The sequence below is a fragment of the Cetorhinus maximus genome, chromosome 10 (assembly GCF_964194155.1).
Source record: "Cetorhinus maximus chromosome 10, sCetMax3.hap1.1, whole genome shotgun sequence".
Classification (NCBI taxonomy): domain Eukaryota; kingdom Metazoa; phylum Chordata; class Chondrichthyes; order Lamniformes; family Cetorhinidae; genus Cetorhinus; species Cetorhinus maximus.
In genome coordinates this window covers 100,107,307-100,135,026 of record NC_135888.1, presented here as the reverse complement: position 1 = coordinate 100,135,026, position 27,720 = coordinate 100,107,307, and the positions used below count along the sequence as shown (strand labels likewise).

Below are 27,720 nucleotides of genomic sequence, written 5' to 3'. Positions count from 1 at the left end.
TAGGATAGTGATTAAAATTACAGCCTTAACAAGACTCACTTAACCAACTCTTTATTGGTTTTAATAGGCCACTAGATGGAGTGGCTCAAAATAATGCAGCACTTCACTCTACATGGGACAAACAGCAGCAGCCAATTTATTCCACCAAGGCATGTCTTCTGTCAGCTGATTCATAGCACCACAGAAGATAACTAAGTTTCACACAGCTGAAAGTAGATACTCCCAAGGAAGAAAAAATAATAAATAGATGTGTTGAAAACTAGGGCTGGGGTAAGAGGAACAAATTGTTCCATTTCAAATTAATGACAATTCTTGTCCTGTGTTGCCAATGCAGAGTTCTGGTTTAAAATTTTTATTGGTTAACAGACACTGATTTGCTAGTACATAGCAATGATTAGGTTACACCAGTCTACAGATAACAAAAGCCAGTAAATTAACTCAGTAATAATAGAACTGAATTATTTAAATCTCCATACTTTTGGAAAAACCTCTTCTTCCCAATCCTATTTCATTGTGTGATTGTTGTCCCAGATGCTGAGCCAGCAGATGTTCTGCATACCCAAACCTTCTATAACTTGCTTTAAATACTGCTCTCTTTGTATATTTCACAAAAGTTTTACAACCCCATATTCAACATGCAAATCCATCTTAGCAGCTTTTTTTTTTATTTGTTCATGGGATGTAGGCATCACTGGCTCGGCCAGCATTTATTTCCCATCCCCAATTGCCCTTGTTCATAGGGTATTTAAGAGTCAACCATATTGCTGTGGGTCTGGAGTCACATGTAGGCCAGACCAAGTAAGGACAGCAGATTTCCTTCCTTACAGGACATTAGTGAACCAGATGGGTTTTTATGACAATCGGCAATGGTTTCATAGTCATCGTTAGACTTACTTCCAGATTTTTATTGGATTCAAATTCCACCATCTTCCGGTAGGAACCCGGGCCCCAGAGCATTACTCCTTTACCCCTGGGTTTCTGGAATACCAGTCCAGTGACAATACCACTACGTTACCACCTACCCCTCTCAAACTGTTTTTCTTTCCCATTTATAGCTTTATTGAAGTCTCTTGCATTTCTATTCATCTTCCTCTCAGCTACTTTTTTCTCTCTTTCATCGACTCCAATTGGTGCTCCAACTAAGCACCAATGATGTAATGTGTCAAAGAGCGCTTCACTTTGAAATGTTTGGGCATTATTAATCTCCATTTAGACACTAACGTGGCATGGATCAGAGAGTCTTCCAATGAAGCAAAATAATGTCACTATCATCTTGCCTCTATTCTAAAGTTAAAATATGAAAAGGACTATTATAAACGTTATATAGATTTTAAAGTTTAGGTAATTTTCTGATGCATGATAGCATTAGAATAATATATATGGATGTTTTATGTCCACTCGTGAACTAGCATCAACTCTAACACTGTATAGATGCAAAAGAGTCAGACGACAAATGATTTAAAAAAGTACAACTGCTTAGCTTGCATATCATAGTGGTACACAGCACCCTGGTTAAAACAGTCTTAGCTACAAACCTGCAACAGCTTTACCTGCATAGCTTCTTCCAGTGCTCATATTGCTTGGTAATAGTGTCCACTTGTCAGTTATAGAGTTATAGAACTCCACAGAAGCTAGATTAGAAGAACCATCATCCCCTCCAATTACATACAAAAATCCATTTACAGCACAAACTCCTACAAGACAGAAAAGGTTTAATTAGACTAAAACTTATTTTACCTTCAAATGCACGATAAACCCAAAGTTTAAATGGATCCCTACCTGCGTTCCTCCGGCACATATTCATGTCCGCCACTTGTCTCCAAGTGTTTGTGGATGGGTCATACGCCTCAACACTTTTCCTCACCAAAGGTCCATCATGACCTCCTGTTGCATATAATTGACCATTTAGAACTCCTACCCCTGTAATGAACATATAAAAAGAATGAATAAAACATTATTTCTCAATGCAAAATATGCCTTTGCTGAAACTTGACCGTGGACTATCAACCTATACAAGGATACCTCTCAACTGAAAGGTTAACAAGCAATGTTTCCTTTCAGTTTGACAGGGATGAAGTTCTCCATTGCTCTTCAGGCTGTGAAGTGTTTTTTTATCTCTCCAATTTTCCCTCCCTTACTCCTCTCCTAAGGGTAGTAACTCCTGCCAGAGGTGCATTTTCACAGGCAACAATAACTTTTCCATTCCTCATGAGCCTAGTAAACAAATCACAGTAGGCTATTTTTGGTGGTGATGGAATATTAGACAGGTCCAATTTTGTCCTTTCAAATGTTCACACGTGCAACTTGCAGCAGGGGTTCTTAGGTTTATATTTAGTGAAGGAACTTGGCCAGTTTCTCCTTTCAATAGCCCAGCCAACTGAAGCTGATTGTAGCACCCACCATCATTCTCAGTCAAGACCAGCTAACTCAGCATAGATAAGTGACTCAACCAGCAACGCTCCTGTTCTGTGTAACTCAGTATCACACCATATATTACATTTACCCATTGAACTGTTAGGGGAGTTCAGGTCATAATTCCTGAAAACTGAACAGAATTAAAAAATATCTCTATGGTAGCTGAAGCTACATTAAATAGTAGTCGTGCATGAAGGTCAATACTGTTAGCAGGCTGAAGGAAGGAATTAGCTGGGGTTTTATTGTTTTGATCAACTTTGTAATGGTCGTGCTCTACAGTTATGTTTCTGAAAAGCACCATCACATGTGTATATATAAAATATATGTTGAGATATACTGATACCAGTTAGGAAAACTCAAGTCATTGCCTCATAAGGAGGAGGTGGTGGCGTGGTGGTATTATCACTGGACTGGTAATCCAGAGACCCAGGATAATGCTCTGGGGACCCAGGTTTGAATCCCACTATGGCAAATGGTGGAAATTGAATTCAGTAAAAATCTGGAATTAAAAGTCTGATGATGATGACCATGAAACCATTGCCAATTGTCATTAAAAACCTATCTGGTTCACTTAGGGAAGTAAATCAGACTCCAGACCCATTCTTAAATGCCCTCTGAACAAGACTGAACAAATGCTCATCTAACCTGTGACACCTACATCCGATGAATTAGGAAAAGAGTAAGACAATAAAACAATATCAAAAAGACAAGGCAGAGAATTAAAGCTCAAGTATAAATCAGATTATAAGGGAACAGACATGAATAATATGAAAGTTGTAATAATGCATCTTCAAGATTACAGATAAACACAGTGGAGGACAATGCAGTGAAAAACAAGCTTATCGATATTTGTGAGTAAAGTAAGGCCAGAGCATAATAAAATATTTTGGGGGTGAAATGGACTCAGTAGTGCCCTTTTTTGGCAGATTACAAGGTCCCTTAATGCTGCATATGTATATGCACACTTACGATGCGTTGTGCAGTGGACGCCATCTTGGTAAAAGGGTTAGAATTCACACACTGGAAATATGCAGAGCAGGCAGAGCATGAGGTCCATCAGCAAGCAATGCAGGTGTGGTGCCAGCACTGCCAAGTTGGAGCTCCACATTCCAGCCTAAGCTCTCTCTTAACTTGGCGCAGCTGAACACTTTTTAAACAACATGATGGACCTCCCACCAGCACTATTTAAAGAGGTAATCAACTCCATAAGGTTAATTACTGGTTCATTTTTTTTTCTTCCTGTTGCTACAATTCTACACATTTTGGATGCTTTCTTTGGTTAAAGTTTCAAAAGTTTACATGAGGTGGTATGGCAGGTACTAAAGTACTTGTGCTGACTTCAAGGCTTCTGCACAAACTAGACATAGGTACACTGAAGAGCACTTCCTCTTGGAACTGAGGATGACGGGGATAATGGGTTGAGGCTGCACTAAGCAGAACAAGCAGCTGGAAAAAGGGGAGAAATGCTCAGCAGTAGGCCATGTTTGCCCAGCATGTTCAGGGCTAACCCTCTTACTTGAACTTAAGTGAAGACCAATGTTTGAGATTCCTGCACTTCACTAAGGAGATCATAACTGAAATTTGTTAACTGTTGCAGCGACAACTCCAACTCCAGAGCAAAGCAATGTGGCTATGAATTTTTATGCATCTGGCTCCTTACACACGAACATATGAATTAGGAACAGGAGTACGCCTTTCGCCCCTCAAGCCTGCTTTGCCATTAATAAGATCATGGTGATCTGACTGTGGCCTCAACTCCACACTCTGCCTAGCCCTGATAGATTTTTGACTAACAAAAGGGAGTCAAAGGTTATCTGCCTCTGCCTTAAAAATATTCATTGACCCTACCTCCACCGCTCTCTGGGGAACAGAGTTCCAAAGATTTACGATCCTCAGAGAAAACAATTCTTCTCATCTCAGTCGTAAATGAGAGACCCCTTATTTTTAAACTATGTCCCCTAGTTCTAGTGCTTCCCACAAGGGATAACATCCTCTCAGCATCCACCCTATCAAGTCCCCTCAGGATCTTGTATGTTTCAATAAGATTACCTCTCATTCTTCTAAACTCCAAAGGATACAGGCCCAGCCTGTCCAATCTTTTTCATAAGATAATCACCCCATCCCAGATATCAGTGAGGGAACCTTATCTGAACTGCTTCCAATGGATTTATATTCTTTCTTAAATAAGGAGACCAAAACTGTACACAGTACTGTAGATGTAGTCTCACCAACGGCCTATACAACTGTAGCAAAACAGCCTTGCTTTTATATTACATTCCCTTTGCATTAAACAACAACATTCCATTTGCCTTCCTAATTACTTGCTTTCCCTGCATACTAACCTTTCCTGATACACGTGCTAGGAGACCAAGATCCCTCTGTACCTCAAAGTACTGTAATCTCTCTCTATTTAAATAAAATACTGCTTTTCTGTTCTTCCTGAAGTTGACAAATTCACATTTTCCCATATTATGCTCCATCAGCCAATTATTTGCCTACTTACTGAACCTATGTCCCTTTGCAGACTCCTTCAGGGTTACTGCTGGAGATATTAGCAAAACCTCATAATTTGCAGCATATTGTTGCATAAAGGGGATCACTGAGGCACTCAATGCAAAGAGATAACTTAATGTGATTCCTCCGTGCCAGAAAGAAACAAGCAGAATGGGCACAAAGGTTTGCAATGATTGCAGATGTCCCCATGGTACAAGATAGCACTATATTTTTATAATCATTCACGGGATGTGGGCATCGGTGGCAGGACCAGCATTTATTCCCCATTCCTAATTACTCTCGAGAAGGTAGTGGTGAGCTGCATTTTTGAACTGCACAATCTGTGCGGTGTAGGTACACCCACAATACTGTTAGGGAGGGAGTTCTAGGATTTTAACCCAGTGTCAATGAAGGAACAGCAATATAATTCCAAGTCACAATGGTGAATGACTTGGAGGGGAACTGACTGGTGGTGGTGTCCCATGCATTTCCTGCCCTGGTCCTTCTGGATTTTTTAAAAATTATTTCATGGGATCTCAGTGTCGCTGGCAAGGTCAGCATTTATTGCCCATCCCTATTTGCTCTTGAACTGAGTGGCTTGCTGGGCCATTTCAGAGGGCAGTTAAGAGTCAACTATATTGCTGTGGGTCTGGAATCACATGTAGACCAGACAAAGTAAGGACAGCAGGTTTCCTTCCCTAAAGAACATTAGTGAACCAGATGGGTTTTACAACTATCGATGATAGTTTCATGATTACCATTACTGAGACTAGCTTTCAATTCCAGATTTTATTAATTGAATTTAAATTCCACCAGCTGCCATGGTGGGATTTGAACTTGTGTCCCCAGAGCATTAACCTGGGCCACTGGATTACTAGTCCAGTGACATTACCACTACTCCACCATCTCTCCCTAAAGTAGAGGTCATGCACTTGGGAGATGCTGAGGAAGAAGCCTTGGCGGGTTGTTGCAGTGCATCTTGTAGATGGTACACACTGCAACCTTGATGCGCAGGGGTGGAGGGAGTGAAAATTTGTGTTGGTGGATGGGGCACCAACAAGCAGGCTGCTTTGTCCTGGTTGATTTTGAGCTTCTTGAGTATTGTTGGAGCTGCATTCATCCAGGCAATTGAAGAGTATTCCATTAAACTCCTGCCTTGGGCCTTGCTGATGGTGAAACGTTTTTGAGGAGTCAGAAGATGAGGCACTGTCATGAAGCTATTAATGTATATAATATTATTGGAAAATATTTTTCTTTTAAAATAGAGGTTAAGTCTGTGGGTGTGTCTTAATTGGATTAAAGCCAGTTAGTCTGGGGCCTTTGATGTGTCCTAGTTTTGAGATGTAGGAGAGATAGAGTGCATTTGTTTTTTTGAATAGAGCATTCAAAAGTGGGGTGAAAACTGTCACCTATCTAGCAGATACCAAGCAATATATTTATATTACTAATAAAATTGGTACTATGAAAGGGGTTTTATTGTTAGAGAGGCTTAGTTCAGAGGTTGGTGATACAATGAGAATTTACATTCAATGGGCTGTGCTTGGTATAACAAACAACCATTTTGTGTGAGTAGAACAGAGGCAATGTAGCTGCAAGCCTCCACAGGAACCAAATTGAAAAGAACCTCATTTTGAATTCGAGGTGAAAATGCTTTCCTGGTGCCTGGTTAAGTCTATGGATTGCTATTACCTTAATGGAGATTAGTTTGGAAATTTGTTAAAAGTTATGATAGTAGCAATTTGTAGCCATGTGTATATATATTTTATTTAAACCGTGTAAATTAATAAATTGTTTAATTTAGTTTAATGTAAAACCTCGAGAACTGGTGGTCTGATTCCTGAATTTAGAGTCGCACCTCAAACATAACACTTAAAATGATAGGTTATGACAGTTGTTTAAAGGTTCCCTCTGGGATTTTTAAATAACTCAGCTTTACCAACTGCTCAGTCATAACAATTGGGGGCTCTTGCCTAGATGAATTATATTTCTAATTCCTTGATTGGTTTGGAATTGGTGAATCTTAAGTTTACGAGTACAAGAGGCACTTTGAATTTAGGAGTTGGTGAGGTATTTTAGAAGTGTGGAGACTGCAAGATGGCTTTGGCAATTGCTAAGGCTTGTCTGGGAGTAGAAGAGATAACTCTGATTGAGTTGGAGAAAATAACCAAAAGTTAAGAGAGTTGGCAGATAAGTTAAAATTGGGGTTACCTGCAGGGGCTAGGAAATCAGATATAGTTAAAAGTATAGCACAGAATCTACAGTTGGAAGTGGAACCTGACACCAGTGTGTCACAACTGGAGGTAGTGAGACTTCAGTTGCAAATGAAGAAGCTTGAATTAGAAGCAAAGGAATTAGAAATTGTGAAGATGGAGAAGGAGGAAAGAGAAAGAGAGAGAGAGAGAGAATTCCAACTGAAAATGTTGGCAGTTAGAAAAGAGATGTCAGTAGATGAGGAAGGATTTATCTCTAGAGTAGAACCCAGTGAGGATATGTTTAAATTTGTACAAGCTCTTCCAAAGTTTGAGGAAAAAGATATTGAAGCATTCTTTATTTCATTTGAGAAGCTAATTAAACAGATGAAATGGCCACAAGAAAACTGGACGTTATTATTATAGTCTAAGTTGTTAAGTAGTGCACTTGAGGTATATGCTTCGCTAGCAGAAGAAATGTCAGTGAATTATGATGTGGTGAAAAAAGCTATTTTGAGTGCATATGAGTTGGTTCCTGGAGCATACAGGCAGAAATTTAGAAATATGAGAAAACATCTGGGCAAACTTATATTGATTTTGAAAGAGTAAAACAAAGTAATTTTGACCGGTGGATATGGGCGTTAAAAATAGAGACAACCTACACAGCTCTTAGGGAAGTCATTCTTTTGGAAGAATTGAAAGATTCAATCCCTTTGGTAGTGAGAACTCATCTGGAGGAACAGAGAGTTGATTCTGTAAGACAAGCAGCAAAGATAGCTGATGATTATGAGTTAGTTCATAGGGCTAAACCTTTTTTTCGTCACCTTTTCAAATTGGAAAAGGGTAAAAAGTGGGAAGGTGAAAGGAAGGTAGGTGGTCAGGGAAGAGAAGGAGTAGCTGGAAGTTCCCAGGAAGTTTTTTCTCAGAATAAAAAAGGTGCTGAAGGTAGGAGTGACATTCCAAAATTGAAGTTTTCATTGTAATAAACTGGGGCACACAAAGTCAATGTGTTGGAGTTTACAGGAAAAATCTGTACGAATTATTGAGGTACAGAAAAGCTCTGGAAGTAAAAGTATTGTTGGTTCTGAGGTTCAGGCACAGGAGAAACCAGTGGTTTGTGTGCAGGTGAAACAGGGAGAATCAGTGAAAGGTAAAGAAGTGGGAATGTGTTCACAGTTTACTGAGGAGAATTCAGAGGAGCAGGTTGCAAAAATGTTTAAAGATTTTGTATGTGAAGGGAAAGTCTTTCCATGTGTACAGGGTGGAGTAGGTAAAAATGTTAAAATTTTGAGACACACAGGGGCCAGTCAATCCTTAATGTTGTGGGATAGTGATATTTGTTGTTCAAAAGGAGTATTGCAGGAGAAGGTAAATCTATTCCGTTGTGGTAGGTAAATTTAAAGAGCAAATGGAAGAGGGTGAAGCTATGGTTGGAGTAGTGGAAGAATTGCCAATTGCAGGGGTTCAATTTATTCTGGGTAATGATATAGCTGGATCGCAAATGTGGATGATGCCTATGATAGGTGAGCACCCTTTAAAAGTGTTTTCAACATAAGTGCTACAGAAGGAACATCCTGGATTGTTTCCTGATTGTGTTAAAACAAGATTAAAGGCTCATCGGAAAGAACAAGATAAACAAGATAAGCAGGCAGTTCAAAGATAAGAAGGAGGTGTTGAAATCCAATTAGCTGGCACTGTATTTGATAACATTGTTCAGGAGGAAGGAATGCAGGACAGTTCAGTTGAAATGTTTAACTCAGAGGTTAGTGGAGTTACAGGAAAATGATTTGCAATTAAAACAGATGTATCAGAAGGTTTATTCAGAAACCGAAGCAAAATGTATTCCAGTATGTTATCTTCGGAAAGGTATTTTGATGAGAAAACAGCAGTCGGATCATATCTCAGTAAATGAAAGCTGGAGGGAGGTGCATCAGATTGTTATCCCATTAGGGCATAGAAATGAGATTCTGAGGGTTGCTCATGAAATTCCAATGGGGGGACGTTTAGGAATTAGGAAAACACAGGAAAAGATAGAGGGTTTTTTTTGGCCAGGATTGCATAGGGATGTAGTCAAATTCTGTAGAACCTGTTATACATGTCAAATAACAGGAAAACCACAAGCAGTGATTAAGCCGACACCTTTAATCCCAATACCAGCATTTGAAGAACCTTTCACCAGGGTCATGGTTGATTGAGTACGACGCTTCCCTAAGACTAAAAGTGGAAATCAGTATTTATTGACAATAATGGATGTGTCTACTAGGTTTCCTGAAGCTATACCTTTAAGAAATATTGCAACTAAGAAGATTGCGGAGGAGTTAATTACATTTTTCACACAATAAGGTTTACTTAAAGAAATACAATTAGATCAGGGGTCAAATTTCATGTCACAGCTGTTTAAGGAAGTAATGAACAGTTTGGGGATAAAACAGTTTAAGTCAACAGCTTATCATCTGGAGTCACAAGGAGCTTTGGAAAGATGGCATCAAACTTTAAAAACTATGATAAAAGCAAACTGTCATGATTATGCACAGGATTGGGATACAGGAGTTCCATTTTTGTTATTTGCCATTAGAGACGCTTTTAATGCATCAACTGGTTTTAGCCCCTTTGAATTAGTTTATGGTCATGAGGTAAGGGGACCACTGAAGTTGATTTATGAGAAATTGGTAGGTCAAGATTCAGAAACTACTCTCCTGGATTATGTATCAAATTTCAGAGAAAGATTAGGGCATGTGAGCTGGCTAGGGAACATTTAAAGATAACACAGCAAGTGATGAAAGTGAAAGCAGATAAGGCAGCTAAAATTCGCAATTTTATTTCCGGAGAGAAAGTGTTAGGTTTTTAACCAGTACTAGGTGATTCATTAAATGCAAGATTTAGTGGGCCTTACAGGATTGAAAAGAAATCGAGTGAAGAAAATTATTTAATAAATACTCCAGATAGAAGAAAGAAGCAGAGGATGTATAATGTAAATATACTTAAAAAGTACTTTGACAGGGAAGAGGAACAAAAAGAGGTATTAGTGATGGTGGTTGATGAGAAAGAGGTGGAAGTGTAGGACTCTGAAATTGATTTTCCTCTAATCAAATTGGATAATGAGGGGGTGCTTGAAAATTTAAATGAAATATTGAGTTACCTTCCAAACAAGTGTCAAAGTGATTTGGAAAAGCTATTGCAGTCACACAAACCTATTTGTGGAAATAAGTTGGGAAAGACACATTTAGCTTTACATGATGTATGTATAGAAATATCATCTTCAATAGGCAACAACCTTATAGATTAAATCTGGCAAAGTTATCACAAGTACAAAAAGAAATTGATTTTATGCTCCAAAATGATATCATTGAGTCTAGTTGCAATAACTGGAGTTCGCCTATTGTACTGGTACCGAAACCGAATGGAACACAAAGACTGTGTGGACTATCGAAAGGTGAATGCAGTGACAAAAGTGGATTCATATCCCATACCACGTTGGAAGATTGAATTGAGAAAGTGGGACAATCAAAATTTGTCACAAATATTGACCTGCTAAAAGGGTATCAGCAGGTACCATTGTCAGAGACAACAAAGGAGATATCAGCTTTTGTAATGCCAAGTGGACTATATCAGTTTAAAGTCATGCCATTTGATATGAAGAATGCACCTGCGACATTCCAAAGACTGACAAACAAAGTAACTGCAGGTCTAAGCAATTGTGCAGTTTATATTGATGATCTAATCGTTTTCAGTCAGACATGGGAGGAGCATTTACAGCATCTGGAAAAATTATTTACTCAACTACAAGGAGCTAATTTGGTGATGAAATTGGCTAAAAGTGAATTTGCAAAAGCCCAAGTGACAAATCTAGGCCACACCATTGGACATGGTAAGATCGCTCCAAGCGATGCGAAAGTCAAGGCTATTGTGGATTTCCCAGTGCCTACAACAAAACGAGAAGTTTTGAGATTTCTGGGCACGAGTGGGTTTTACTGGATATTTGTACCAAATTTTAGCCAAGTGGTTGCTCCACTGACAGAACTCTTAAAAAAGAACAAGAAGTTTCAATTGACACTGGAGTGTCAGAAGTCCTTCGATAGTTTGAAAACTGTATTAACTACGACACCAGTGTTGGCAGTACCCAATTATGCCAAGCAATTCAAGTTGGCCGTTGATGCAAGCGATATAGGCACTGGGGCTGTACTGTTACAAGATGATGACACTGGAAATGAAAAACCGATAGGGTATTTTTCATGGAAGCTGAATGTACAACAGAGAAGATATTCAACGGCTGAAAAAAGACTTTGAGTTTGGTATTAGCATTGCAGCATTTTGAAATTTATGTTGCAAACAATTCATCAGAAACAATTGTTTATACAGACCATAATTTTTTTTAAGTTTTTGGACAAATTTCATGACAATAGTGATAGGCTTTTCAAATGGAGTCTATTATTACAGCCATTTAATCTATGTATTATACATATTGCTGAAAGAGAAAATCTGTTCGCAGGTGCGTTATCAAGAGTTTGAAGCTTAAAGGAAAATGGGACATCTAAAAAAAAACCTGGACACTGACCTGGAGCGATTTCTATTGATACCAAGGACTTGTGTATATATTTGTTATGTTAATGCATGCACCTGGTAATGTAATAGTGTAATAAGTATAGGAGATAGTGAGAGATGGGTTATTAAAATGAAGCCGCCTTTTAGAATTATGACGGTTCATTTTTCGATAGGGAGGGGGGTGTCATGAAGCGATTCATGTATACAATATTATTGGAAAATATTTTTCTTTTAAAATAGAGGTTTAGTCTGGGTGCGTCTTAATTGGATTAAAGCCAGCGAGTCTGGGTGCTTTGACGTGTCCTAGTTTTGAGATGTAAGAGAGCTGGAGTGCATTTGCATTTTTTGAATAGAGCATTCAGAAGTGGGGTGAAAACTGACACCTATCTAGCAGATACCAAGCAATATGTTTATATTACTAATAAAATTGGTACTATGAAAGGAGTTTTATTGTTAGGGAGGTTTAGTTCAAAGGTTGGCGATACAAACTATCGAAGGACTTCTGACACTCCAGTGTCCATTGAAACTTCTTGTTTACATTCAATGGGCTGTGCTAGGTATAACAAGACAACCGTTTTGTGTGTGTAGAGCAGAGGCAATGTGAGATCAAAAGCAGCTGAAAGCCTCCACAGGAACCAAAGTGAAAAGAACCTCATTTTGAATTCGTAAGGTGAAAATGCTTTGCCTGGTATCTGGTTAAGTCTATGGATTACTGTTGCCTTAATGGAGATTAGTTTGGGAATTTGTTAAAAGTTATGATAGTAGTAATTTGTAGCCATGTGTATATATATTTTAACCTGTGTAAATTAATAAAATGTTTCATTTAGCTTAACGTAAAACCTCGAGGACTGGTGGTCTGATTCCTGAATTTAGAGTCTCATCTCAAACGTAACACTTAAAATGATAGGTTATGACAGTTGCTTAAAGTTTCCCTCTGGGATTTTTAAATAACTCAGCTTTACCAACTTCTCAGTCATAACAGGCACCCACTGCAGAATAACCAGCCTCTGACCTACTCTTGTAGCTACAGTATTTACGTGGCTGGACCAGTTAAGTTAATTATCTCAGGAGTTGTGAATAGAACTGAACAATGTGCAATCATCAGTGAACATTCTCACTTCTGACCTCATGGTGGAGGGAATATCATCGAAGAATAACTGAAGGTGGAGAGACCTATTTCTCTGCGTATGCCTCATGTCAACTCTGCCACTTGTCTGAATCAAAACGGATTCCACTTCCTCAACTGGGGGTGTTTGACCATAAGCAGCACATATGCAGGTTAAGGTTCGGTATCCTGGCAGCAGTCACAAGGCATTTATTTTGCCACTGTCCTCTAGGCCAACAATATTTCAACAACCACAGCATAGCAACAGGTGGCCATTGGGCAAATAGGGCTATTCATTGATGGTGTGGTTCATGACTCAAGTTTGCAACCCACACACACACGTGCACAGTAGGCATGAGAGCCATGTTGTCATAAGACATTTGATATAACTGACCACTGGGATCCTGAAACAACAAGTTTATGCCTGAACCACTTGATTAAGTGGGTCTTAAGATTTACCATGGTATGCTGTATAATGCACAACCTTGCCATCATGAAGGAACAGCACCTACTACCACCTATAAGGCTAGAAGCTTAGGAACGTATGGAGGTGGAAGAGGAGAAAAAAGAAAAAGACTGACAACTAGAGAGTCCCTTTCTGCTGGAGCTGTACGTGAATAACTAATTCAAGAGCGATACCAGTAAACCTAAACCCAGTTCCCCACAACTACTTTCCTTACCTTCCCTCTGTCACTGACCATCACATTGTCCTCTTGCCCACAATGCAAAAATAAAAACCAACACAAAATATACATTCAAATCCAAATTTATAAATGAAATCATGCCATATTCCATACAATAATCAACTAATTACCCTTGTGCATTATTTATTTGGCATGTGCATAGTCACAGAGCCAAGCAATAGCCTGGTTAGTGGCTAGATGGAGTTCTTTAAGCCTGCCTTCAAGTTTAGTCAGTGGACACTCCTTAGCAATGTGAGTCATTATTTGGACTACACCTCAGTTACAGCCTGGATGGTATTGGCAACCCCGCTGACATTGGGTAATTGCACAGAGGCCTCGGTCAGTCCAGAAACAGTTTCAAAGGGCTCACTGTCGTCATGGAAGAAAATAACCGGGTGGAGGAGTAATGAAGCCTACAATTAGAGAGTGGTTTCTGGTGGATGCTTTCTCCTGCCAATCCTCTTACCATAGGTCCTCAGCTGTTACTCCTCGGCATTGCGGGTTTAACCATACGGGGTGGTATGATGAAAGGCGTTCTGTGGTCTTGAAAAGGTACTGTCTGTACGTGAGGGCTCTGTCAAGGGTGAGATGAACTGAACAATAGCCGAGGATAGAGTGGGGCAGCTGATACAATGTGGCATTTGAAGATCATTCACAGAGTTTGACCACTCATGAGTCATTAAATATCTTCTGCCACTGCATTCAGGTCTTTGGGGCTACATTCCTGGCATTGACCAAGTGGATATGCCATTTGAAGATCATTCACAGAATTTGACCACTCGTGATGTCATTAAATATCTTCTGCCACTGCATTCAGGTCTTTGGGGCTACATTCCTGTCATTGACCAAGTGGATATGCCATTTGAAGATCATTCACAGAATTTGACCACTCGTGATGTCATTAAATATCTTCTGCCACTGCATTCAGGTCTTTGGGGCTACATTCCTGGCACTGACCTATGTGGCTATCTGTTCCCACTACCTTCTCATGCTGTGTCTGGAGAACATTTTGAGGATACAGGACACCTCTCCTACCTTCCACCTCCTCCACCAAGATTTTCAAATGCACATCCCGAAAATCTGGGGGCCTGTGCTCTCCCATGACAACGTTAGAAATGCAGGTCCCTTTAAGAGTAAGCAGGACAAGCTTCAGAGTGAATTGAGAGCAGGTGGTGCTCACTGAAGCCTATACTTAAGAGCTGGTTTTCCCACTGAGAGGGAGGTTTTGCTTCTGGACAGGGAGATGGATCCAGAAGGGAAGAGCGGAAACTGGTATTTGTACTGAACTATAGTTTAACAATAAAACAGTTGTGATTCACAGAATGTTTTCTGCTGCCTGATTCAGTAAAGGATATCATCCCACGGTCAGCTATCTTCTCTCTTTCCCAGGTCAGATTCAGTTGCAGAACAACTCCCAGCACCTGCTCCAGCCTCAATGCTCCTCACCTGTAAGAGGTGCAGGCTGGCTTTAAGTAATGCAAATTAGTAACATTATAAAGAACCCTGATGTGCTCAGCCAATGACCAGCATGGTTGGTGACCGATGCATGCAGAAATCATAATAATTAGCAGGCAACGTGAAGTTGGCATGCTGTCTGCATTCCAATTCATGGGTATGGGTTAATCTTACATTTGGATTCCTCCAACGTTTCTCAAGGCTAACCGATTTAGCATCCCTGGCTGTGTCAGTCAGAGTTCACATGAAGATGCCCCACCAGTGACAGACTAACTGAACTCAATATGCTGTGTTTTCCTGAGTGAGGGTCAAGTACACTTCAACAATGACTTGCATTTATGAAGCACCTTTAATGTAAGAATGGAACTAGGCACATGCAGTCCCACCCAGCAGAATGTCACAGGAGAACAGTTGGAGGGGGATCATGTGGTCGACAGCGTCAAAGGCTGCAAACAGACCAAGAAAGTAGAGGAGGGGTGGTTTTCCAAGGTCATAGTCACATTGGATGTTATGTGACGATTTTGCTACTGTGGCAGGGCAGAAACTTGATTGGAAGATTCAGCTAATGGAGTTCGGGAAAGAAAGGCATGTATTTGAGAGATAGGTGAAGCTAGCAATGAACAAAACAAACACACTGAATGACTGCTGAAGGAAGGGGAGAGTATAAAACATTCAATGATGCCAGGAAAAGGACGGAGATTGAAATAATGAATTCCCAGGTAAAGACCGACCGAGAATAAGACATTTAGAAGGTCACTATGGGAAAAATTGAAAATAAAAATTCTTGGGCTATGGAAAGGACTAAGAATTAAACATTCAATGAGTCTCATGGAAAGAACTGAGAATAAAATAGTCCTTATCATTACACTCATTGAATAAGAATCAATTGTGAAAATTGTCGTACACATGGATTGTAAAATAATTTATAATTTTCCATAATTAAGTTATTGAAACTGTCCAGGAATTGTTAAAAAAGTGGGCTTTATCAAGTCCAAACAAATTTACTATGGTATCTCTCCAGGTTATGCAAGATACACAAGTTCTAAAACTAAAAAAAATTCAAGCTAGTTTTTTTTCAATAGTCTGATCAATTTTAAAAGTCAAGCTGGAGGCTGTAAAATGTTGTACATTATATAAGAAACATATTTTTAAAAATCAAACCTGCACCACTACGACGTGTACTCATATCTGAAACATATGTCCATTCATTGCTGACTGGATTATATGCTTCAACAGTACTAAGACACTGACGAGATGCTCCATCGTAGCCACCTACTGCATACAACCTGCCTGAGGAGATAGAGAGTGCATTAATAGTCAACACATACATTTTATGGAAAATTGTTAAACACTACATTGTTTCGTGTTCAACACTGGCTGTCCAATAGAGGAGCGAGAGAGAGAAATGGGGAGAGGAGAGGGGGTGTGTGAACATCAGAAGCGATGAAAGGCATCAACCTGAAATGTTAACTCTTGCTTCTCTCTCCAAAGATGCTGCCAGACCTGCTGAGCATTTTCAGCATATACTGTCTTTAATTCAGATTTCCAGAATCTGCAGTACTTTATTTCTGTACAAGAGTTAACATGACTTTCCCTGAATTTTATTTTAAATCCTTAGTACAAATTCAATGTTTCCCTCCCCTGTCCACCCAGGAAGTTATTGCTTACTCCCAAATAGCAAGGAATGGAAGTCTGTGTAGAAGCATCTGTGTGGAAAACAATCATGCAAGGAATATGGCCTGGATTTCACAGCATTACCTTTAAAGTGCTTCTAGCTTCAAATACCTGTGACATAGAGCAAAATAGCCACAGAGAAAAAATCCCACATAATGAGAGTTGTTCTCAGGACTGTCTCACCAGTTGTGTTTAGAGTATAGATAATCATTCAGTTTAAATGATTTGGTTGGGCACCTCCTTTCTGAAGATTAGCAGACTGGTGCATTATTAAGTTCAAGTAGACAGGAACTGTAAATCTTGCTTGTGATTTTGTTTTTGTGAAAAAATTGCAACTAATGAAATTCTGTAATTTTCATCTCTGGAAAGCTGAATTTGATATGTACATTTATTATATATGTATAGTTATCAATACACAACCATCTTCAACTGAATGAAGAGTTGTATATGGAAAGTGTGGATACACATAGTAAATAAAAAGTTCCACACGTGCTTTGTTTTAGGTACTGGGCATATTTGCAAATTGTCCTTAATATGAAAAAGATTGGCTTCTAGTATTCTCTATTCTCCGGCTAAAAGCTGAGATGTGTTACAGATGAACAAAGTAGAAGTGGATCTGTTCTGAAATGTGGAAGGTACAAGATGCTTTCATGAAAGGGAATATTAAAAATAAAATTACATAATCAAGAGGATCCTCCAGATGAATGTGCTGTTTGAAAGCACCAACACCAACTCACTAACCTTCGTGAAACTGTTTCATACTGTTCTGTCTAACAAAACATGCTATTGGTGCAGTGCACAGTGTGCATTCCTCTCTGCTGTGCAGGTTTGAGTTTTTTGCATTATCATGCTCGTGAAAGAACACCCAGAAACATCTTCATTAAGATAAACACTTAGCATGCAACAGGCCAGTGACAAGGTAAAAGGCCACACGGTGACTTACAGCCTTCAGGAGAATTGGCCCTCTTAAAAGACTGTAAAAAGAATAATCTTTAAATAAATCATTCACTTTGGTAAGCAATAAAGGATGTATGATCTGATTTTTCATATAGATAAGTTTATTTCCACTAAAGAAACCACTACAAAATGCCTAAATTTACATCAGAAGGATTAAAAATTCTAAAACTTCTGGGTCAGAGTTAATGTGAAAAATGAATTCATTTTTCTTTTATTCAAACTATAAGACAGCCTTTAGGTTTAGGACTCAAAGGTCAAGTAAATAAATTCCTTTTGTTTCATACATTTATTTTGTTACTGGATAATAGTTAAGAACGACAATCTGTTCGGAAAATATATAGGGCTACAAAACATCCGTCATCTTTTCTCTTACCTTCCACAACTCCAACACCAACACTACTTCTTCTTGTGTTCATGGGTGCCACGAAAAACCATTCATTGATTTTGTAATTATAAGCCTCCACTGATGATAATCCTACTTAACAGGGGGAAAATGGTATAATCACCTCATTTCCAAAACTAAAATAAATACAAACATAAAAACGAGGATATCTTTGTTATTGAATGAACCAACAGCTAAGGAATAAAGTATATCAGGATTACGAATATTCCTTAGCAAAATGAAGCCAAGCCTCAAGAGATTAAACAGATTAGAGTATGTGACAGTGCTAATTGCACAGGGTCAGTTTGAAGAAACGCACTTTGATTCACACATTTGTTCCCAAGGCATGACTCCTGTAACCATAAGAGAAATTGAGGTAAATGAACTTTTGAGGCAGTAACACTAATAATCACTATCACTAATAATTTTGTATTTGTTACAATTAGGATTAATAAACATATCAAAAGAAACTAGGTTAAGAAATGATTTATATTTTTGTAGGAATGTGTACATCACTGGGAAAGTCAGCATTTGTTGTCCTAACTACCCTCGAACTGAGTGGCTTGTTAGGCCATTTCAGAGTGCAGTTAAGACTGTGGATCTGAAGTCACATGCAGGCCAGACCAGGTAAGGACAACAGGTTTCCTTCCCTAAAGGACATTAGTGAACCAGATGGGTTTTTACGATAATGATAGCTTTTATTAATCTGAATTTGAATTCATCCAGCTGCTCTGGTGGGATTTGAACTCATGCCCCTTAGCATTAGCCTGGGCGTCTGGATTACTAATCCAGTGACATTACCACACTGCCACCGTCTCCCCGCGTGTATGTGTGCATACACGTGAGTTCCTTGAATGTCATGCATTCTTTCCATATAGGATCATTGTAAATTGGTTAAATTTAATAATTATGCTAAAATGGGATGGGAGGAGAAAATCAAGTCACAGACAGCTACCATGGAACCTAGAAAAGTTATGTAAAATATGTGAATGCCCAAAATAATGGCAAATGAAACTTAATACAGATAAGGTTACACTGCACTTTAAGTACTGCACCCAGTTTTAGGCATCATGACAAAGAAAACAGTCAAGTATGGAGGCAGTCTAATCAAAACGAAAGGGTTGATCTCTGGCATTAGAGGACTGAGTTATGAGGAAAGGCTGGATAAAATGAGCTCTATGAGCTCTTGATTACAACAAATACAAAATAATTAGTGAGGAAAAGGCAGCTGATGATAAAAGTCTTGTAGATTGGAAACCAAGGGGGGCTTTTTGGAAGCATACAAGATATTAAATGCTATAGACGAAGCACCACTTAAAGGTTCATTCAAAATGCAATTAGATGACATGATGGGGCAATTGTAACATTTAGTTTACAGGCATCAAAATAAGCCAAGTAGCTTCCCTCACCTTGTGATAACGTAACAGTAACTTTTGATGGAGTTTAATGATGCTCTTTTATACATCTCCGCTGAAAAAAATGTGTAATTATGCCATCCTGATGCTGGTTCTTGCTACTGCTGTTCTACTCTGGCAGTGACATATTTTGCCAAAAAAGTCAATTTTAATATTTTAATTTTAGCTAACTAGTAGGAGCAGGTTGCAGGGAGTTGAAATATGGGAATTAGTAGACAGAGGAAATGGAAGATGGTAGTCATGGAAATGCAGGAAGCAAGACCACCTCTCAGTTTATTGCAGTACCTATAGATGTTCAAGTTGCCTTTGTAAACAAGTGATGAGGAGCAATTGTGCAGAGTAGGTAGCCCAATGAATTAATCGTGCTAACAAGGAGGTGGATTTCAGAAATATCCAACCTTTTGTAATTATAAACAAGGTATAAAATGCTAATTTTCTCAAAACATCAAATAGAATTGTAAAATGAGGAGGGACTTAGATGTGGAAGAGTGAAAAGTATTCCAAGGACAACCCACTGTACCTGTGCTCCCATCAAATCCACCGACAGCATACAGCAATTCATTTAAAACTGCTGCCCCAAGAGTACTCCGTCTCTCCTGCATACTGGCAATGGATGTCCAATGGTCCTTAACTGCATCGTACACATCAACAGTCCGGACTCTCAGGGATCCATTGAATCCTCCCACTGCATAAACACGGCCACTCATGTACACAACACCTGGGAGACAGATAAAAAAAACAGGACATGTGTGAGTGTATATATACTACAGTTATATTGTGTAATCTCCAGATATTGTAATTTATACAGTGCCCTGTTTTTTCTGTTTCTTCTGGCGTCTGAATTGTTTTCTTTTCACTCAGGGTCATGCATCCGGTGTTCATCCAAGCAGCCTCTTGCCTACAATTACAGATGATGCAAAATTCCTTGAAATGGAAAGTTGATGAATAAACAGTCTGAATGCAAACAGTGAATTTGAAGCTGCATGACATCAAGATCCTTTGGTATACCAAATACTCATTCCTAGGTCCTGCTGGCATTAAATCAGAAGAAAATCAAAGCTGCATCCAACTCTGTAATTGCACACAGCGATCAATTGTTTTGTATCATGCTCATAAGCATAATAAACAGTACCTTTATATTTAGGAATATATTTTAGATTAATGACAGAATGTACATCAGCACAAACCTGCAATTCTACATAGCTGCTGTCAAATATCCTCTTTAAAGCAGTGTCACAATGCAGCAGGTACCTGCGTGATCATAGGAACATGGGAGCAGGAATAGGCCATTCAGCCCATTGAGCCTGCTGCACCATTCAATACGATCATAGCTGATCATCCACTTCGATGCCTTTTTCCCACACTATCCCCATATCCCTTTACATCATTGGTATTTAGAAATCTGTCAACCTCTACTTTAAACATACTCAATGACTGAGCTTCCACAGCCCTCTGGGTAGAGAATTCCAAAGATTCACAATCCTTTGCGTAAAAAAGTTTCTCCAACATTGCTCTTGGTGAGCAGGTAAAGGATGCATTCAGACTTAATTGAAAACAAATAATCGAGCTTGTGGTTCTCCCACTGACTTTAAAATATACCAGCTATAAGGCAACCAATGACAAAATGCTTCATTAACACCAGCATGGATCATGTACCAGACAATGGATGACAAACTGTCTTGTTCTTTGAGGCAGTCACTAAGATATATTATTTAGATCAGGTACAGCCTGATCTAAAACTCACTGAGAGGTACAGTAAAAATGTACATGGTAAAGGATGTCCAGGGGATGTAGATACATAGTACAATTTGCAATAGTTCCAGATACATTAGAGACATACAGGGATCTAAGTACATTTTAAGGAATGGACAGTGTAAATAAATACATTGTAAGAGAAGAACAGGAAGTATGAGCACATTGCAAAGTGTACAAACGGTATACCCCTTTACATCTTTTACAATGTGATCTTTCTCTTATTCATTCCTTACATTGTACATCTTACAACGTGCCTATACCCACTGTACATTTTTTTTCACAAGTATCAGAGATTTACTTAGGCAAAAATATATTGTAATAGACGCATTTGCAGCAATTGGTGCACACTACCCAAGGAATATAGGGAGAGGGGAAAATGTGGTATTCTTGCTTTGAAATGGCAATAATCAGGAAAGGGTAGAAACTGGATGATGAATGGAAAGCAAATGCACAGATTATTTTCCAAAATTACTCAACAAATGTATGTAGTGCATACAGAGTTATGGTTTCCATGTTGAGACATTTTTTTGGCAATGGGATGACAGTAGAGGAAGTACTGGTCTCAGCAGACTAGAATAGTTCGCTGTTCCTAATTGAAGCGCATGAAATGTATATACACATGCTTGTGGGCATGTGGTGAGAATAGCACCAACATTATCTATGACATATCCCAAGGTTGAAAGTCTAACAGCAAGCACATAATTACTAGCAGTTAGACAAGATTCCTGAGAGGAGTTGGTATTTGTCCAACAATGTGCCACCAAGGAAGTCAAATTGTTTTTACACTGTCACTGAGCTCTAAACACACTCACTTAGTTAGCAACACATGCACTGAGCTAGGAACACACTCACTGAGCTAGAAGCACACTGACTTGCGATCATATGCTCCAGCCATCAATGGCGGGCCACGTTTCCCACCACCACATGTCATGAACCTAATTTCAGTATTTTAGCATCTCAATATAAGCCCTGCTCGCCAAAATCATCCCCCCATGCCGGATCATCATGGCATGTTGGTGTGCAACGTTTCACAACTGTACATAAGCGACATGCGCCTGGCGAGCTGTATTTTGCTCAGGACTTCAAGGCTTGTTTGCCTACTTTGCTTCGGGCAGCACTCCCAGTCATCAGCGCCAGGGTTCGCAGGCAGCACCACATCACTTTTAAGAGGGCTCATAGGCAGACCACCTACCAGACCAGCCACAAACTTTTCAACAGCTGCAGGGCTAAGGCTTGCTTGGGGAAGGGGACTAAGTGGCCTCGGGCAAGGGAAGAAGCTGCAGGGCCAGGGCTGTACTGCAGAAGTGGGGTATCCGAGGGGGATGTGTGTCTGTGTGTCACATGCCGATCAGTGCAAGTGGCCTCAGATGGTCAGGGTGGAGGAGGCAGTCTCCAGAGGACATGAGGCCAGGTGGAAATGTGAGGGTGTGTGAGAGAGAGTGAGTGGTGATGTCCCTTGAGTTGGCAGTTCGTCTGGTGTCAGTGAATGTGTGATGGGCTTATGAGTGTGTGAGTTTAGAGTGATGAGATGCTTGCCTTACCCTGGTGGCACGGATGAGATCATTCATCCTCCTTCTGCACTGATGGCCAACCTCTTCTGTGTAGCATTGGCACTGACCACCGCTGCCACCATCACCCAAGCCAGAGTGGTGAGATTGCTGGACCTTCTGCCGCCAGAGGGGGGTGGGAGGGGATGGCGGGAGTCAGGGGGAGGTTGATGTTGTGTGTGGAGGACATCACTTCAGGCCTCCAAAAGGCATTCCAGTGACGAGTCACTGAACTTTTCTTGGCTTTCACTGGAGCAGTCCTGGGCTGCAAGCATTGAGAACTGTGTGCGCGGCTACAGTTTAGATATGGCACCTGGAGTGAGAAAATGGTGAAGTAACTGCGTGGCGGGTGATTCAGAGGCTGCCCGCCAGCGAGACGACGCGTTTTCTGTAGCTGCATAATTAATGAGGCAGGAAGCAGACAATACAGCATGAAAACCCAACATTGCAGCCAGCGGGTACCGCTACCGCACTTAGTGCAAATCTGGGACGATTCCGCCCTATGTCTTCAGGATATAAGGGGAAGGGTGAAAATTAGTATTGGTGGAAGCAGAAGGCACAAGCCTGAGATACTAAATGAATAATTTGCACTGGTGTTTACCAGTTATAGAATCTGAATCACAGAATTGTTACAGCGGAGAAGGTGGCCATTTGGTTCATCGTGCCTGCACCGGCTCGCTGGATGGCACCAGGTGGTTGCTCATTCTCCCCACAACCCTGCACATTCTCTCTTTTCAAACAACAGTCAAATTCCCTTTTGATTGCTTCAATTGACCCTGCCTCCACCACACTCTCAGGCAGACCATTCCAGACCCTAACCTCTCGCTACATGAAATAGTTTTTCCTCATATCACTATTGCTTATTTTATTAATGACTTTAAATCTGTGCCCACTCGTTCTCCATCCTTTCATAAATGGGAACAGTTTCTCCCTGTCTACTCTGTCCAGACTCCTCATGATTTTGAATACATCTATCAAATCTTCTCTCAGCCTTCTTTTCCCTAAGGAAAGCAGTCCTAACTTCTCCAAGGGGAGAGACAGTGGCATAGTGGTATTGTTGCTGGACTAGTAATCCAGAGACCCAGGGTAATGCTCTGGGGACCTGGGTTCGAACCCCGCCGGTGGAATTTGAATTCAATAAAAAATCTGGACCATGAAACCAGTCAATTGTTATAAAAGCTCTTTAGGGAAGGGAATCTGCTGTCCTTATCTGGTCTGGCCTACATGTGACTCCAGACCACATAGCAATGTGGGTGACTCTTAAATGCCCTCTGAACAAGGACAATTAGGGATGGGCAATAAATGCTGGCCTAGGCAGCAATGCCCACATTCCATGAATGAATAAAAAAAATGCTATCTTCATAACTGAAGTTCCTCATCATTCTCGCGAATCTTTAATGCATTATTTCCAATGCCTTCATGCCATTCCTAAAGTGCAGCATCCAGAACTGGATGCAATACTCCAACTGAGGTTGCACTTAAGACTTAAATGAGTTCAACATAACTGACTAGCTTGTAGTTGCTTATCCTTGCACCCTTTTTTGAACAAGGATGTAAAATTTGCAATTGTCCAGTCCTCTGGCACCACCCCTAAATCTAAGGAAGGCTGAAAAATTATGACCAGTGCCTCAACAATTTTCACTCCCACTTCGCGCAGTATCCTTGGATACATCTTATCCAATCCCGGTGCCTTATGAACTTTAAGAACAGATAATTTAGCCAATATCTCCTCTTTTTCAATTTTAAACCCTTCTAGTATCTGAATTACCCCCTCTTTTACCATGGCATCTTCTTCGTTGGTAAAGACAGATGCAAAGTATTCATTTAACACATCAGCTATGTCCTCTGCCTCCATGTGCAAATTCCCCTTTTGATCCTGAATCGGCCCTACTCCTCCTTTTACCATCCTTTTACTATTTATATGCCTAGAGAAGACTTTGAAATTCCCTTTCATGTTAGCTGCCAGTCCCTTTTCATACCCCTCTTTACCTCTCTTAATTGCTTCTTCACTTACCCTCTTAACCTTCTATATTCAGCCAGGCTCTTAATTGTAGCTTCTACTTGACACTTTTTCTTCTTTAATTTTTATCTCCTTTGTCATCCAGTGAGCTCTAAATTTGTTTGCCCTACCTTTCCATTTTGAGAGGCCAGAATCTTCCAATCTTCCTTAGATACAGGAATTGTGCCAAAGAATTGGAGGATTGCAGATGTTACACCCTTGTTCAAAAAGTGAGAGAAGGATAAACCTGGTAATTATAATTTAGTGAGGGTGATGGGCAAGCTTCTAGAAACAATAACCTAGCAGAAAATTGACAGCCATTTGAGTGAGCATGGACTTGTTAAGGACAAGTCGTGTTTGACTAACTTGATTGAGTTTTTTGATGAGATAAGAGAGGATGGATGAGGGCAGTGCGGTTGATGTTATGTATATGGACTTCCAAAAGGTGTTTGATAGAGTACCCCATATTAAGCTTGTTAGCAAAATTAAAGCCCATGGGACAAAGGAGGCAGCAGAAGCATGGATACAAAATTGGCTAAGGGATAGAAAACAATTGTGGTGAATGGCTGTTTTTCAAATTGGAGTGAGGTATACAGGAACATTCCCCAAAGTTCAGTACTAAAACCACTGATGTCTTGAATACAAATTAATGACATGGACTTTGGGGTACAGGGCATAGTTTCAAAATTTGCAGATGACACAAAACTAAATTGTAGTAAACAATGAAGAAGATAATAGACTTAAAGATGACATAGACAGGTTGGTGGAATAGGTGAACACATGACAGGTGAAATTCAACAGAGGAGTGTAAGGTGATGAATCTTGGTAGGAAGAATGAACAGAGACCATACATACCAAACGGTACAATTTTAGAGAGGTTACAAGAAAACAGCGACCTGGGGGTGTTTGTGCACAAATCTTTGAAGGTGGCAGGACAGGTTATTAAAGCAGTTAATAAAGCATGTGGGATCCCAGGCTTCAAAGTTGGGACATAGAGTACAAAAGCTAGGGAATTGTACTAAACATATACAAAACACTAGTCCAGCATAGCTGGAAAACTGTATCCAATTCTGGGCACCACAATTTAGGAAGGATGAGAAGGCTTTGGAGAGGGTATAGAACAAATTTACTAGAATAGTTTCAGGATTGAGGGATTACAGTTACATGGATAGACTGCAGGAGCTGGGCTTATTCTCCTTAGAGTACAGAAGGTTAAGAGGAAACCTGATGCAGGTATTTAAAATGATAAAAGGTTTAGATAGCAAACAAAAAGAGAAACTGTTTCAATGGCTGAAGGGTCAATAACAAGAGGGCATTGATTGAAGGGGATTGGCAAAAAGAGCCAGAGGAGACAGGAGGAAAAAACATTTCTTTTTACTTAACAAGTGTGATGCACTGCCTGATAGGGTGGTGGACACAGATTCAACAGTAACTTCGAAAGGGAACTGGATAAACACAAAGGACAAAATATTGCATATATAAGCAGCCTAATGCTTGTTTTAGGTGGCTGCCAGGGATGCCTAAAAAATGGCATGCTCCAATGTTAGGGCGAGTGTTCTTTGGACATCCTTTTGGCATGGGACATTGGTCCACAAAGTTGCTCCCACTGCCCCACCCCCCCATTCTGCCCATTTTCACGTGTGAAATGAGCACAATGGAGTCTAATGGGTAAAGAGCGGGGGAGTAGGGTAAACTGAATTGCTCTTTGAAAGAGTCATTGCAAACTCAATGGGCCAAATAGTCTCCTCTTTGAAGTATAGGCTAGGATTCCACAAAAATACAGGTCCTTACTGATAACAGTATTTTGATAGAAAGATAAAAGGTAAATTCACAGAATTAGTTGGAATAAAGTAATATTTGATTAAGCACTTTAGTTCAGTATATTTAAAAAAAGTATGTTACTAAGACACTTGTTAAAACTTCCCCACTCCACTTGATGCTGTTCTTTCTAGCCAAGTGCTCATGACACAATGGTATTTATTGTATTAAACCCATATGGATAAGAGTGCTGTGCTATTTCCTCAATTGCAGCTATCTACTTGAACCTGCATTTTCTGTCATTTTATATTCTCTTTTTTCAAATAGTTATCAATTTTAAACAACATTTGGAGCCTCTGCATCAATAGCTATTTATGGCATTCACTTCTATTAACCCTTTGAATGGGAAAAATTCTTCTAATGTCCCTATCATTCCAGTGATAATTGTCCACAAGTAAAGAAATCCATCTTCTCTCTCAAAATATTTCATGATTTTAAAATTTATAATAGTTCCCACCTTAACCTTCTCAAAGCTTTCAAAGGAAAAAGCCCCAATCTTTCAAGCTTTTCATTGCAACTATAACTTGTCATTTCTGGCATTATTTTCACTCTACACTTTCCATTGTCCTCATGTCCTTTTAATGGAGTTTCACTAGAACTGCACACAGTACCTCTACAAATTCAATAGCATTTTCTTGTTTAATATCCAGTCCAACACAGGAAACCAAAATTTTGCCTTTTTGATGGTATTTTCAAGTGTATTCTATCTTCAAAATATCTGTTTACATTATTGTGCTTGTTGAAGCATTTAAACTAAATCAACCTGGAGATGGTGCAGATTTTTAAAGATAGCTTTACTGACCTTGATCATTGCATAGACTCTAAACCAGCAGTTAAATCAGGTAATGGTCATATAAGAATAATTAACTGTAAGAAGGTAGATGATAGACCTTTAAATTTGTTTGTGTGTAATTTACAGAAGTGTTCAAAAGGCCTGGAGCAAGGGTAACAGTTGATAGCCTCACTGTTATTAAATAGGAAATTAGATAGCAACTTCTGGCAACCAGACAGGTGCAGTTCAATGCAGAAATCAGGAAGTGGCTGTCCCAAGTTACCCTGCTCCTCTAGAAGCTTGCTCTAACAGTATTATGCGAGAGACTCAGCATTCAAATAAACAAAGGGCATGGACTTGCAGTACCTTCCATGCCATGCCAGAAAAAGCTAGGGCTTGTCCATTCAAGTATAAGTACGTTTTTTAAACAGCATAATAAGTCTTAATTATAGCCAAACAACCTCTCTGGCATTGAAAACGTACTTATGAAAGCATAGAGTCTCAGTACTTCTGATTTTA

The 27,720-nt window shown here is 39.7% G+C and overlaps 1 protein-coding gene across 9 annotated transcripts in view; it reads right to left on the bottom strand.

Moving 5' to 3' along the window:
• The window catches only part of LOC144685871 (kelch-like protein 3), a 180,146-nt gene that overhangs the window by 3,197 nt on the left and 149,229 nt on the right, over positions 1-27,720 (bottom strand). For 7 of the 9 annotated variants that reach the window (XR_013577801.1, XM_078550866.1, XM_078550861.1 and 4 more), the window contains 5 exons: positions 19,831-20,028; positions 17,887-17,991; positions 16,044-16,172; positions 1,780-1,920; positions 1,551-1,694 (listed from right to left, as the gene is read on the bottom strand). Coding sequence is in view for 8 of the 9 variants with exons in the window: in XM_078550866.1 (XP_078406992.1) it covers positions 1,551-1,694; positions 1,780-1,920; positions 16,044-16,172; positions 17,887-17,991; positions 19,831-20,028 (717 nt within the window). In the remaining variant the exon portion in view is untranslated. The remainder of the gene's footprint in view (positions 1-1,550; positions 1,695-1,779; positions 1,921-16,043; positions 16,173-17,886; positions 17,992-19,830; positions 20,029-27,720) is intronic. The other 2 variants (XM_078550862.1, XM_078550864.1) reach the window with 1 other exon arrangement.